We start from the raw sequence: 14,411 nt of genomic DNA, 5'->3' as shown, positions 1-14,411 counted from the left end.
TATATTTCATAGATCCTAACAAGTATAGATTAAAAAAAAAGTATTGCCACCCTAATCTGGATTGTGCCTAAAAAAAGACACAAGTACATAAGGTGTAAGGTATTTTAATTTACTATCAAGCAATGAATATGCTCCTTCCTCTCTGATAGGACACTTTCTAATTCCTAAACAGCCCTTCCACTACTTCCTGATTCTAGCTCCTGAGAGGTCTAGCTAGCCAACCACCTCAAACTGCAGACTAGGCATGTGTCCCAGTTTTGAATAATTTAAGAACGTTAAGTTGCCAGGCTTAAATTAGCCTCTGCAATGTTCCTATCCAAAAGTGAACCAACAGTGTTCTATCAGAATTGGTGGACAGCACTGAAAAAATGAAAGGAACTGTACCAACCAAGACCTAAGGAAAGATCCAGAATTATTAGTTCATGAATTATTAGTTCAGAATTATTAGTTCAGCAACATTTGCTAAGCCACCATTGTGTACAAAGCACTATGCCAAGCACTGGCATAAATCAAAGACTCCTGCTACACTCACAGGGACACAAGATAACTGAGGAGTGATGGGACTAAGCACTGCTGTAATAGGAAGCACAAGCAAAGTGCTCTGAGTGCAGAAAAAAGAACACTACTGCTGAGCAGGAGGCAATAGAAACTATAGTGGATGTAGTAATTAAATTGAGTACAATTTCAAAAAGCAGAGGATAAGGATAGCATTCCAAAGAGAAGGAGCAATATGTGCAAAGGCATAAAATTATCTTGGCCCATTTGAGGAGATTAATAGCAGTCAACATGGCTGAAATCAGGCCAAGAAAGCAAGACATTAGTTTAACACAAGACACAAAAGCTAAATCAGGACCAGAAAATGAAAGTCAAGAAATACCTCCAAGGAATGCAAACTTCATAGCACAGGTAATTGAGGAGTGGGAAACTATGATCCAACTCTGATCAATTTAGATGGCTTGCTTCATCTAAAGATGCTAGGAACCCAAGTCATCCAAGCTACTGTCATCATGCTAAACAAAAACTCAGGCCTTAGAGTAGCTATGGTTCCCCTAAATTAACGAGGGCTAGACGGTGGGAAAAGGGAGAGCTGGGAAGCTATAGGACTTTAAGATGCTCATGATTTTTTAATTAAGTGGTCATCAAGAAAGACTTTAAATGGAAAATGTGGTTTCTGTCAGGTTAAACTTAGCATGTGCTCCATAGTTCTCTTCATTCTCATTGGAACTTAGGTGAAATTTGCCCAAGACACAGTCAGCGCAAAGACACCATGATTCCTTCTCACCCCACACCATATTCCCCTCCCTAACTACTTATCAGATTTTCAACCTGATTCCGTCCCTTCTTGATTATTATTCTATGTCTATGACAAGTCTCTCTAAAAGGGTTTCAGATCATTAGGGATGCAAAAAATTTTGTGTCTCAAAAGGCTTAGCAGAAAAGATTATGAGCACAGCCTGAACATTACCAGAGAGCAGGGCTGCCTTACTTTTTAAGGGTAGTCCCAAAGGTCAAAGAGCTGGACAGGAAAGTAGAGAGCTTCCCTTTGTGTGCACAGCACCACAAAGCAGGACTGTCAACTTGGCCCCATCCTCAAGTTACCTGCATTCAGTGAAATTCTCACCTTTAACCCATCACTCGACCCAATAGGGGGGTGAGATGATGATGTAAGGTAACAGGCATAACAACTAACTAGCTACAGAACTATCTCATTCCACATACAATCTACATAAGTCAAGGTCATTGTATTTTCAAGCCCACCAAGTGATGTATACCTAGGACAATAAAAATGTACCAACTCTGTAAAGTTGCTCCCTGAAACTACTTAACCTGTGTGTGCATCTCAACATTCTTATCCATGCCAGGTCTTCAGTCCAGCCTTCCAGGGATCTCGGTCTATAAATCTTAGCTTAGAGAATTTCTGACATTTGACTTAATCCCCTTTGAATCCACTCAAGGAAAACTGCAGAACAATTTCTGCTCCAAGAGTCATTCAAGAGTCAGAAACACCATCAGGGGACCCAGGCAAAGGCTCAAGACATAAACCAGTAAAGGTATAATCCCAAGGACATTGTTTTCCAAGGGGCATTAGTATCTTTATGTACTCTTTCGGTCATTTTCGTTAAATGCTCGTGCTTTCCATTTTCAGTGCCCCAGAGATAGGAAAGATCTTTAGAAAAATCACCTTTTTCCATATAATATTCTAATTAACTTTTTTTTTTTTTTTTTTGAAAAGAAAGTAAAGGCCCTTGAGGGCGAGCTGAGGTACGGATCAAGAACTTTCTGAGAGTTTAATGTGAAGATCGTGGCTTCAGTAAACAAGGAAGGCTTAGTGGAACAGATTAATAAAACTTCTTCAACTAGTCTTCAAGATCGTCATACAGTCTGACCTTTTACTAAAGTACACTGACTATAAGCTCCTTATAAAAACTAAAATATTATGGGGAGAGGGGAAGGCCCTGAAAGTCAGTATGTGTTTATAAAATAAATCTTGAGTACTATCACCTACATCTAGCTTTGTAATCAATAATAAATCTATATACTCTGTTCAAATTATCCCTTGTTCTTTGGAGTATGGGTTAACTAAAACTAACTTCCTATCCACGTGGCTTACTCCATGAGTAAATGTTTTAGCACCCTCTACTGGCCGCTTGTTACATCTAATCCTCTCATAACTTCTCCCCAATGCGCAGCTGCCTCTCAGAGGTCAGATGGTGGCTGCAGCATAGGTCACCCCATTTCTTCCTCAGAGCCACCTGTGAAACAGCTGAGCCAGGAGCCACTGCCACATAAGGAAAGGAATCTTGAAGTGCTCTCCTGACACTGCTTGTACATGAGTTCTGTCTTCACCGACAGATTTCAGACACTATCCCGGATCCATGGCTTGTCTGATCTGCATGCACCTCCAGGAATCAACCACAGGCCCCATTTCTACACTAACAGATGCTCCCATTGGCTAAGCCCTGCTGAGACCCCCATATCACCCTCCTGCCTGTCTGCTTCATCTAGCCGCCCTGGTGGGATGCGGGTATTTGGAGAGACCAGCTCACCTATCACCTGGGTTAACAGAGGACAGAAAGAAAAAGAAAAACACACTTGGGAGGCTTGTTTTCCCTCACAAGCTGACAGATCTGATGCCAATCAATTCTTTGTCCTTGGGTTTATATTAGCCAGGCTTTTTGTTGTCAGGGCAGGTGCCAGAGGAGAGTTTCTCCTCTTTCATAGCCTCATGACAAAGCAAATTCTAATTATCCACAGTACCTCAGAGCAAGTGAGGCTCCTTCACTAGGATCTAACATAAGCAGCCATGAACCCTTTAAGCTCTCATTATATGGCCTACTTTCTTTCAGAAAGGAAAAAATTAGAGTCAACATGGTATTCATTATTCAATAACAAAAGGAAAGGATAGGTGAAGAGAAGAGGTAAGACTATAAAAGGTGGAGAGTTTCTTCACTCCCAAATCTTGCTAGATCAAGCTACTGCTTACTGATTAATAAATGCTTGCGGTTTGACATCAGTCATGCACTGAGTACAAAATACTGTTTAGAAGGAGATTCGTAAAGGGACTAGAAAGTAATTCCTACCATCAAAGAGCTCACAATTTGGCTGAAAACATGTCAAAAGAAATAATTTAAAACTAACAAAGGGTCATTTCCATAAGTAAAAAATATACACTGAAAATTCCATTAATACATATACATACAAAATCCCCATCTGTCTCTCAGATATATGGAAAAAATGATCAAAATATTAGTAACAGTCATCTCTTTGGTAGAACTTCAGATAATCTGTATTTTTTTTTCTTATTTATCACTACTGTTTGAATTTCTGACAAGGAGAAGGTAGTATCTTAACAAAGAAAATGTAAATAAATTAACAATCAATTTATCAAGGGTTTGAGCAAAGGAAACTGCTTATGAATATAACATTGTACATACATCAACAAATGGTGCTGGGATGATTGGCAAGCCACATGCAGAAGAATGAAGCTGGATCCTCACCCCTCACCTTACACAAAACTCAACTCAAAGATGGATCCTTAAAGACTTAAATCTAAGACCTGAAACCATAAAAATTCTAGAATGTAACATTGGAAAAACACTGGCTTGGGCAAAGAGTTCATGACCAAGAACCCAAAAGCAAATACAACAAAAGCCAAGATAAATAGATGTCACTTAGTTAAACTAAAAAACTTCTGTACAGCAAAAGAAATAATCAGAGTAAACAGACAATCCACTGATGGGAGAAAATTTTCACAAACTATACATCTAACAAATGACTGATATCCAGAATCTATAAGGAATTCAAACAAATCAGCAAGAAAAGAATAAATAATCCCATCAAAAAGTGGACAAAGGACATGAATGGACAATTCCCAAAAGAAGGTATACAAATGGCCAATGAACATATGAAAAAAAATGCTCAACATCACTAATTATCATGAAATTGCAAATCAAAACTACAATGAGATACCACCTAACTCCTGCAAGAATGGCCGTAATTTAAAACTCAAAAAATAACAGATGTTGGCGTGGATGTGGTGAAAAGAGAACATTTTTACACTGCTGGTAGGAATTTAAACTAGTACAATCACTATGGAAAACAGTATTGGAGATTCCTTAAAGAACTAAAGTCGAATTACCATTTGATTCACCAATCTCACTACTGGGTATCTAACCAGAAAAAAATAAGTCATTATATCAAAAAGACACTTGCATACACCTGTTTATATCACACGATTCGCAATTGCAAAAATATGAAACCAGCCTAAATGCCCATCAACCAACAAGTGGATAAACATACACACACACACACACACACACACACACACACACACACACACCATGGAATACTACTAAGCCATAAAAAAGAAGAAAATAATAGCATTCACAGCAACCTGAATGGAGTTGGAAACCATTATTCTAAGTGAAATAACTCAGGAGTGAAAAACCAAGCATTGTTAAAAGTGGAAGCAAGCTTTGAGGACACAAAGACATAAGAATGATATAATGGTCTTTGGGGACTCAGGGGTTAAGGGTGGAAGGGGGGTGAGGGATAAAAGACTATACATTGGGCACAGTGTACACTGCTCAGGTGACAGGTACACCAAAATCTCAGAAATCACCACTAAAGAACTTTTCCATGCAGCCAAACACCACCTGCTCCCCAAAAGCCATTGAAATAAAAGAAAACTGAACAGAAAATAATAATCTTTTCTAAATAAATGGTGTTTTATTCTTCACAAAAAAATATTGCACATATATTAATCTATGAAGTTATATTAAAATTCACAGAAGGGCTGGGGGCAGTGGCTCACACCTGTAATCCCAGCACTTTGGGAGGCCCAGGTGGGTGGATCACCTGAGGTCAGGAGTTCGAGACCAGCCTGGCCAACATGGCAAAACCCCAACTCTACTAAAAATACAAAAATTAGCCAGGCGTGGTGGTGGGTGCCTGTAATCCCAGCTACTTGGGATGCTGAGGCAGGTGAATTGCTTGAATCCGGGAGGCACAGGTTGCAGTGAGCCAAGATCGTGCCACTGCACTCCAGCCTGGGCGATAAGAGCAAGACTCCATCTCAAAAAAATTTAAAAATTCACAGAAAAAATACTTGAAGAAAATTATTAGTGACTGTGATTTTTGTCATATGTTTTCTCATTTTCTAGTACTTTTGTAATAGAAAGTACTAGTTCCTTCCTTAAGAAAATTCTAATGTTAAGCAATTATTCACTCTCGTTTAAAAAAAAATGAGTAAGAGTGCTTTTAAAATAACCATTTACTTAATGGCATACCTGGAATAAGTGCTGTGCTGATAAGGATGTCTACCTCCTTGCATTGTTGAGCAAAGAGTTTCATTTCAGCTTCAATGAACTCTTTGGACATCTCTTTTGCATATCCTCCTTGTCCCTCACCAGATTCTTTCAAGTCCACCTCCAAGGGCTCAGCACCCAGAGACTTGAACTGTTCCAAAGCTGCAGCTCTAGGGTGATTGTTAAAGTGGAAAGCATAGTTATTTTAGGCCCTAATAAAGAAGTCAAGATTATCATTTACATACACGTTTTTAAGAACAACAAACTATATGTTCAAAAGTCGAGTCCCTTGATTTCGTACTTAATTTTTTCTAAAAGCAAGTTACATTTTTACGAGAATATTATTTTCTGAAAGAAAAAAAACTATTGAGAATTCCAACTTCTACTTAGTTAAGTTGCAAAAGCAATTTCACAATTGCCAACTCCAGTAACCAACTGTGTTCCTTATGACCCCAATGTGGATGATGATGTGATATCTGATATACATCAGGATTTGATATCATTCAAATCACTCAAGATGAGGTTTTTCACTTGTAAATATTCTGAATTTGTTATTAGAGACTTTTCCCACAAAAAATTATTCTAATGTAATTTTTTTGCCCCCCACCCTGTCCTCATTAAATTGTGTTTGCAAAAAGTAACCTATAAATGATAGTAAAGGGCAAAATGTGAAAAGCCAACACATTTAAATCATGTAAAACTAATTCAGTTTTAAATAAGTAAATAAATGCTACCCAAGTACTGTCTCCCGGTTGGAAAAGCAGAGCCAACAAAGACCTCAGCTCTGTGGTGGACAGTGCATATAACTCACCAATATCCATTCCACTATGGTAAATCCCAAGCCCTCTAATGACAATAATCACTCAGGGTACTTGTTAAAAATTCAAATTCCCAGGCCCCTTCCCAGATCCACTGAATTATAATCTACAGCAGGCAGGTAGATGCTATATTATTTTTAGCAAGAACTGCAGGTCTTCCTTTGTCATCAGGGAAGTTTGGGAAACAGTGATCTGAGCCAGTAACTCCCTAGGAACCATCATGTTCAAAAGCGTGCATAAAGGGTAGGACATACAGTCTATGGTTGAGCAAGAGTTTCTCTCTCTGCTGGCTTGAGCAAGGAATCTGGTAGCCCAGATTGCCTCTGGAGGTAAAGTTGCAACCACAGTGGAATCAGCCTTAGGAGGAAGCCAAAGCCAAGGACAACAGAGAGGAGTGACAGAAACTAGTCCTTGACAGCACCGAGGAGCATCTAGCTCTAATGTGAAAAGGAAGTCCTTCCCCTGGATTCTCAATTAGAAGAAAGAATACATTTTCTTATGGTTTAAGACAATCTGAGTTGGTGTTCCATTTGTGGCAACCACAGGGATACAGTTCTTTAAAAAGCTTCAGAAATGTCTACCAATATTAATAAGAAATAAGACGAATTCAAAATTTTATATGTGTATGCATGTGTGTATATATATACATGTGTGTGTCATATATGTGTGTATACATATATACATATGTATATGTATATCAAATGATCCAAATTTTGTTCAAAAGTTATATAGAGCCGGGCACGGTGGCTCACACCTGTAATCTCAGCACTTTGGAAGGCTGAGGTGGGCAGATCACCTGAGGTCAGGAGTTCAGGAGGACCAGCCTGACCAACATGGAGAAACCCCATCTCTACTAAAAATACAAAATTAGCCAGGTAGAGTGGCACATGCCTCTAATCCCAGCTACTTGGGAGGCTGAGGCAGGAGAATCGCTTGAACCCAGGAGGCAAAGGTTGCGATGAGCCAAGATCATGCTGTTGCACTCTAGCCTGGGCAACAAGAGCAAAACTCCATCTCAAAAAAAAAGTTATATACATAAATCTCTGAAGAAATTATACCAAAATATCACCAGCAATTATATCTGGCTGATAGAATTATAAAAGGTATTTTCATTTTCTTCCTTATGTTTCTCTGTATTTTTTGATAATTAATATGTATCATTAGATACATAAGCTATTTTTAAATCTCTGCTGTTATATCTTTGCCCATAAAATAATTTCATCATTTAAAAATATTATATTAACATTATAATGTGAATATCTTTTGACCCCAATATTTCCTTAAAAGTTATCTAAGGAAAAATGAGATATCTCCATAAACGTATGCTCTTTGATATACAGTCATCCCTCAGTATCCAGGGGGAATTGGTTCCAGGACACCCCTCTGATATCAAAATCCACAGATGATCAAGCACCTTATAAAAGACAATGTAGTATTTGCACACAGCCTACATACATCTTCCCAAGCAGCTTAAATCATCTCTAGACTATTTATAATGCCTAATAAGTGTAAATGTTATGTAAATAGTTGTTATACCATATTGTTTAGGGAATAATGACAAGAAAAACAAAGTTGTTTCTAGCTCAGTACAAACACAATCTTTTTTTCTCAATATTTTTGATCTGGTTGAACCCACAGATAATAGAACCCCTGGATAGAGGGCTTACTGTATGTGTCTACGTGTATACTGACCTACAGAGTATTGTTTAAATATAGCAAAAAATGTCCATTTATAGAGGACTAGTAAAATAAACTACTGTACTTCTACATGATGGAATCTTCTGCAGTCATTAAAAACATTTGCAAGTAAGGAAAGATCTTCATGATCTACTGTTAAAGGAAGAAAGGTAAATGGAACAGTAAATTTACATTTTTAATTAACGTGTAGAAGAAGGAACACATGAAAAAACTAAGTTATCTCTAGGCAGTGAGACTTTAAGATATTTTATTTTCTGTTTTTGTGCTTTTTCATATTTTTCTGAATTGGAGAAAAATCATGTACTATTTTATTATAGGAAAGAAAGCAAGGTTTTTATATATTTAAACTTTATAACACAGGCATTAGGCAAGATAATCACTATTGCTAAAAGGGGAATCTCCTAGTTATTTTTTGAAAGAATTCAAAAATTAGATCATTTAAATATCATTGGGCAATGAGCTGTCCATAAGTTTTTAGAATATTTAACTGAAAATATATACCACTTAATCTTCCAACAAGAATTTAAAATCAAGTGTTTTCCAATACATATGGATTTCATATTTATCATATGAAACCAACCCTGTCTCAAAATAGTGACTAGAGTAACTAATGAGCTATAATTCTTAGAAAAGTATTATATCACTTCAGCCACATCTTTCTTCATTGTATACTTGAGATACCTGTATAACAAACTTAATAAATTATAAAGAAAAATTGAGTTTTTGTATTTTTCTAATATAAGCAATAGCCATATTCTAGCTGTCTATTCTGTATACAACCTAAAAAATGACATCAATATACTAAATTCTCAGTAGTTCACCCACCACCAAATTTCAAATTACCTTGAGGTCAAATACATGCATTTCCATTTTAATACTACTGTCCACTACAATGAAAACTTGAACTACCTGCTTTTTATGGGCTAGGAGGTCTTGAGAAAACTTCACATCAACAAACAGTAAAAATGAAATGACAGGATCAATGGCATGCTTAACTCTTGCTATCCTTGGTTTGTGTCCTGGTTATTTAGGAAATGTCTTATTTTCTCATTTCAGCAGGACAGCTTTTTATCAGTATATCACTTTAACTCCAGATAAAGACTATTAACCACATTTTATGGAACATTCTTTACCCTGAAAGGTCACATTCTTCCAACTTTGAATGGTTGCTTTTTTTCCTTTTTTGATCAAAATTCAAGATTAACAGTAGTATTAGTCCTCCAGTACCCTCAGCTGATAATAAATAACTACATTTTTCAACCTCAAAAATTATTAAAACACATATTAACAGTACTCAACTGACATTTAATAAAATCCTGTATCTAGTGTCTTCTGAAATGAAGAATTTTAATCGAACTTCTCTGTAAAGACAATCTAGCAAAATGTGTATATGTCAGCATTAGAGAAATACACAGTGTACATAATCAAGTACCTTCACTCAGGGGCTCGAAAATTATCAGAAAAATATATGCAACTCTATCTTAACATCAAATGCAGGAAGCATAAATAATGCAGTAATAATAATTCATGTGTTGTTAGTCAGGTGAAGTGTCAGTCAGCTTTATTTGCTTCTATCCATTCAAGGTAGGGCATCCCCCTGACTCAGCCTGCTATTTTACTCTCTTCAGATTCGCAAACATCTTTGTTCATGCCCTAACTACTGCCTAAAAGCATTCGGAACAGAAATAGGACATGGTAAAGCAACTCGTTAGAAACTCAGGTTAGAGAGAATTCTGGTCCCATTGTCAATCCACCCAAGAAAACAGAGCTGTGAGTTCTTAGTTTAATTATTTGGGACTTTTAAAATTATTTCTGGTATACTGAGGCTGCGTCCTCAATTTTTTTTTCGCTGAGTAATACATTTTCACTTTGCGTTAACTTTTAAAAAGTGGAAACATTTTTCAGTGGAAAGAGCTTATAGACCAGCAGCAATGTGCGACTTAAATCTATAAAGTTTAAGGAAAGCATAAATTTTAAGTAAAGCATTATAAGCCCCTGAAACAAAATGTTTTTACCTTAACATCAGTCACTCACCTTGTGTCAAATCCTCTAACAATTGCACCCATCGATTTTGCTGCACCTGCAGAAGCAAGCCCAGCAACACCACCACCAACTATCAGAATCTAGAAAAGAAGATAGAGCCAGTTATGTGTTAAGGCTCATTATCAACTCATACTGAAAAATCATCTGCTAACAATTATTGGTGCCTAGTATAAGTTTAGCATCAATAAATGGCAGTGCTGATGGTGATCATGATGATCAGCCCTTAATAACTAGATGGAGTAGATAGACTATTCTTTAACTGAACCACTGCTGATCTTAAAATTTTATTAAAGAAACAACTGCTAGCAAAGGCCAACAACCTTCACTAAAAACAGCCTAATAATCAGCATATCCATGTAAAATCTACCTAAGCATGATCAGCATTATGTATGTTGAAGATTAACAGATTCTTTTCCACTGTCTAAAAGTTTCTTCTACTAAAAGTTCCAGTGTGGCATTCTACCTACCTTTACCCTATCAAATTCTAAGGTTTTTCTTTGTTCATCAAACATCAAAACACGTTTCAAAGATGGGTACAACACTGGTGAAACATCTGCCCCAACATCTATTGTGAGCCGAAATGCTTCTGAAAGGAACAGCTATTGAGCAACCACAATTCTGAACCATTTTGAGCAACTCTATGTAAGTCTGAGGCAATGTAACTAATGTCCCTAATCATGGAAGGATCAGCAACAAGAGAACCAAAGAATTCCTCAGAAACAAGAGTCTCCCCCGCCTTCTAAGAAACAAAAGAAGAACAATATTGTCTCCAGTCTGGAATGGGCCTTCCCAAAGTCCTTTTATATATCCCATAAACAATCAATTGAAGGCAACACTTTGTTCCTGTAGAAAAAAATGTCACCCACAGAATCAGTGAAGCTTACAAATTCCCACCCACCCAACATGCCCACATGTTCCTCCGCCTTTACAAAGGCTAGGCTAGTCAGACTGTGCTCCAGTGAGCTCTGGGCAGTGTCTCAGAGGTCATGTGAACTGATCTTGATAATGATGGTGTGTTTGGGGACAGGGGGATGTCTATAGGAAAGGGAGCAAAGAGTGACCAGAGGGAATAAGCAGGCTCTAGGCTCTAAAGCACCAACCCCTTCCACACAGAAGTTCCATCACCACTTAAAGAAAAAAAGAAGAGAAAATGAAAGAGAAGGAAGGAAGGAAGAAAGGAAGGGAGGAAGGGAGGGAGGGAGGGAAGGAGGGAAGGAGGGAAGAAAAGAGTAAATAAAATAAGTAAAAGTGACAGGACTTAGCCAAGTTATCCTGAATCAAGACATAACAAAGAAACCCATAGTTTAAAAAACAGAATTGCACAAAAGTAAAGTAGCAGATTTTACCATAGAAATTTACTTTTTCTCTCTAAAGCATGAAGTAAAGAAAAAGACACAGGGAATAAGAGTCAGAGAGCTTAGGTCAAAACCCTGCCCCGTTACTAACTAGTTCTGGGTGATCTTAGGCAAGCTGCTTATCATCTGCAATGTAACAATCAAAGTGCCTTCTCAGACTGTTGGTACATTAAATAATGGACTCTAACCAAAGCACTTACTGCTAACTGGTACTTTGTAGCTATATACTCAAGAAATAGTATAGGGCCAGACAGGTGGCTCAGGCCTACCATCCCAGCACTTTGGAAGGCCAAGACAGGAGGATCCCTTGAGTTTAGGAGTTCAAGACCAGCCTGGCCAACAGAGTGAGATCCCATTTCTATTAAAAAATAAAAACCTTAAAAAAAAAAGAAAGAAATTGTATGGGAAAGGGCAGGAGAAAGGAAATAACTTTCAGAACATTGTTCATGATCACTCATATAACCTGCTCCTCCCATGGCCTTCCCCATCTAAGTAAAGGCAGTAACTACGCACAATTGTTTAAGCCAAAATAGGGAAATCATCAACTCCTCCCTTTGAACATATTTCCATTTCCAATCCATGAACAAGTACTACTGGTTTTAACTCTCAAAGATCTCCCTAATCCAAATAAATCCCATCCCCTTTCTCTACATTTCTGGTGCCACCACCTTCCCAGGTGCAACCAATTGCTGACAGATCTTGCCTTCACCCTACTAGCTGTTCCAACAGAACAGCCACATGATTTTTTTAAATCCTAAACCAAACATTTCCCCCACCTGCAGAAGAATCCAAAGTCTATAACATGACCTAGAAGAGAGGTTCCACATGATCCAGCCTAGACTTTCCTTTCCAACATCATGTCAGATCACTCTCCATCTTGTTCACCACACTCCAAGACCAATGGTCTTCTTTATTTTTCCAGAACCTAAATACAGGAATCCCAAATGCTTGGAATCCTTAAACACCTGTTTTCTTCTTCCATACTTCAAATCTCAGCTCAAAGGTCAGAGGAAGCTTCTCCGTCACCCTACTAAAGTAGCCTGTGCCCATTACAGTCATACCATCCGGTTGGTTTTTTTTCTGTGTGAAATTATCTCATGGCCAAGTGCAGTGGCTCATGCCTGTAATCCCAAAATTTTGGGAGGCCGAGGCAGGAAGATTATTTGAGCTCAGGAGTTACAGATCAGCCTGATCAACAGAGTGAGACCTTGCCTCCAAAAAAACCAAGTCAAAAATAAATTAAATTAAATTATCTCAGGTATTTATTTAATCTTTTATTTGTCTCCTCACTATGCCCCCCACTGGAGTGTAAGTTTTGTGTGGCAGGGATTTTTTTCTTGTTCATGCTATATCCCCAGGTCCTAGAACAATGTCTCGCATATCATAAGCCTTCAATTGATTGATTTTCATTCATTCTAGGCCAGGGGCCAATCTTTTGGCTTCTCTGAGCCACAGTGGAAGAATTGTCTTAGGCCATGTATAAAATACACTAGCTAACACCAACAATTGCTGATGAGTCAAAAAAATAAAATGGCAACAAAAATCGCATAATGTTTTAGGAAAATTTACAAATTTGCATTGGGCCACATTCAAAGCCATCCTGGGCTATATGCAGCCCACAGGCTTCAGCCTGAACAAACTTGTACTAGACAGGTAAGAACCCTCCATGTTTAAAGGAAATCCAAATTAAAGACTATATTATGTAATCTACCTTGATGAGCTGTACCAGTGCCTTCAATTTCAGAAAACTATTTCTGTCATGTAACCCAAGTCCCATAAGGTGCAATTTAAATTTTCAGTAAAGATAGTCACTTTTCTACCTTTCAAAGGCTAGCAATCTTTTATTTGTCTCTTGTCTTTTGTTTCACTTTTTAATCTCTTTTATTCACAGCTTTTTTCTCAACTTCCACAAATATCTAGAAAGATTATAACCAAAGTCAGTAGTAGATTTTGTGCATCAAAGCATTCAGTCAATTTAAGAACAGCATCAAACTTCTGGTCACTATGAGTGCCAGACATATTTTTATAATCCTGAGAAAGAAGTCAAAATTTAGTCATTTAACATGTCATGTCTGTGTTGTTTGCTCACACTTTCTTACTAAGTATTGTGACCTCCACTTAAACCTCTTGCCATTTTTTTAACCTGGCCTGTTATTCAAAACAATATAATTTCTCAAAGCTGCTATTAGCTTTTGTTCCACTTTTTTTCCAGGAGATTTATTTTGTGTGAGAACTCTGGGCTTATATAACAAAGTACTTAAGAGCGGGAAGCACCACTTAAACCTATACCCTACAGGTCGATAAATGACCACATTTAAAGTTAGTTTCCTGTACCTAGTGCTATGGTTTGGATGTGCATTGTCCCCACAAAAATTCATGTTGACATTTGATCCCAAATGTGGCAATATTGGGAGGTGGGTCCTAGTGAGAGGTATTTGGGTCATGGGAGTGGATCTCTTATGAACAGATTAATGCCCTCCCTGGGAGTGGGGGACTGAGTTCTCACTCTGGGGGTTGATAGAAGAGTCTGGCTCCCTCAGTTTCTCTCTCTTGATTCCTCTCTCACAGTGTGATCTTTTTTGCACATACCTGTTCCCCTTACACTGTCCACCATGAGTTGAAGCAGCCTTGAGGCCCTCACCCGATGCAGCTACCAAATCTTGAACTTTACAGCTACCAGAATTATGAGC

At 37.8% G+C, this 14,411-nt stretch overlaps 1 protein-coding gene across 8 annotated transcripts in view; it reads right to left on the bottom strand.

The window, feature by feature from the left end:
* Nucleotides 1–14,411, bottom strand: part of NNT (nicotinamide nucleotide transhydrogenase) — a 96,099-nt gene that overhangs the window by 56,867 nt on the left and 24,821 nt on the right. For all 8 annotated transcript variants that reach the window (XM_012449548.3, XM_012449547.3, XM_012449549.3 and 5 more), the window contains 2 exons: nucleotides 10,358–10,446; nucleotides 5,790–5,977 (listed from right to left, as the gene is read on the bottom strand). In XM_012449548.3, the coding sequence (XP_012304971.1) occupies nucleotides 5,790–5,977; nucleotides 10,358–10,446 (277 nt within the window). The remainder of the gene's footprint in view (nucleotides 1–5,789; nucleotides 5,978–10,357; nucleotides 10,447–14,411) is intronic.

This window comes from Aotus nancymaae, unplaced genomic scaffold, assembly GCF_030222135.1.
Source record: "Aotus nancymaae isolate 86718 unplaced genomic scaffold, 86718_ANA_hifiasm-v0.15.2.pri h1tg000014l, whole genome shotgun sequence".
Taxonomy (NCBI): Eukaryota; Metazoa; Chordata; class Mammalia; order Primates; family Aotidae; genus Aotus; species Aotus nancymaae.
This window is presented reverse-complemented; position numbering and strand designations above follow the sequence as displayed.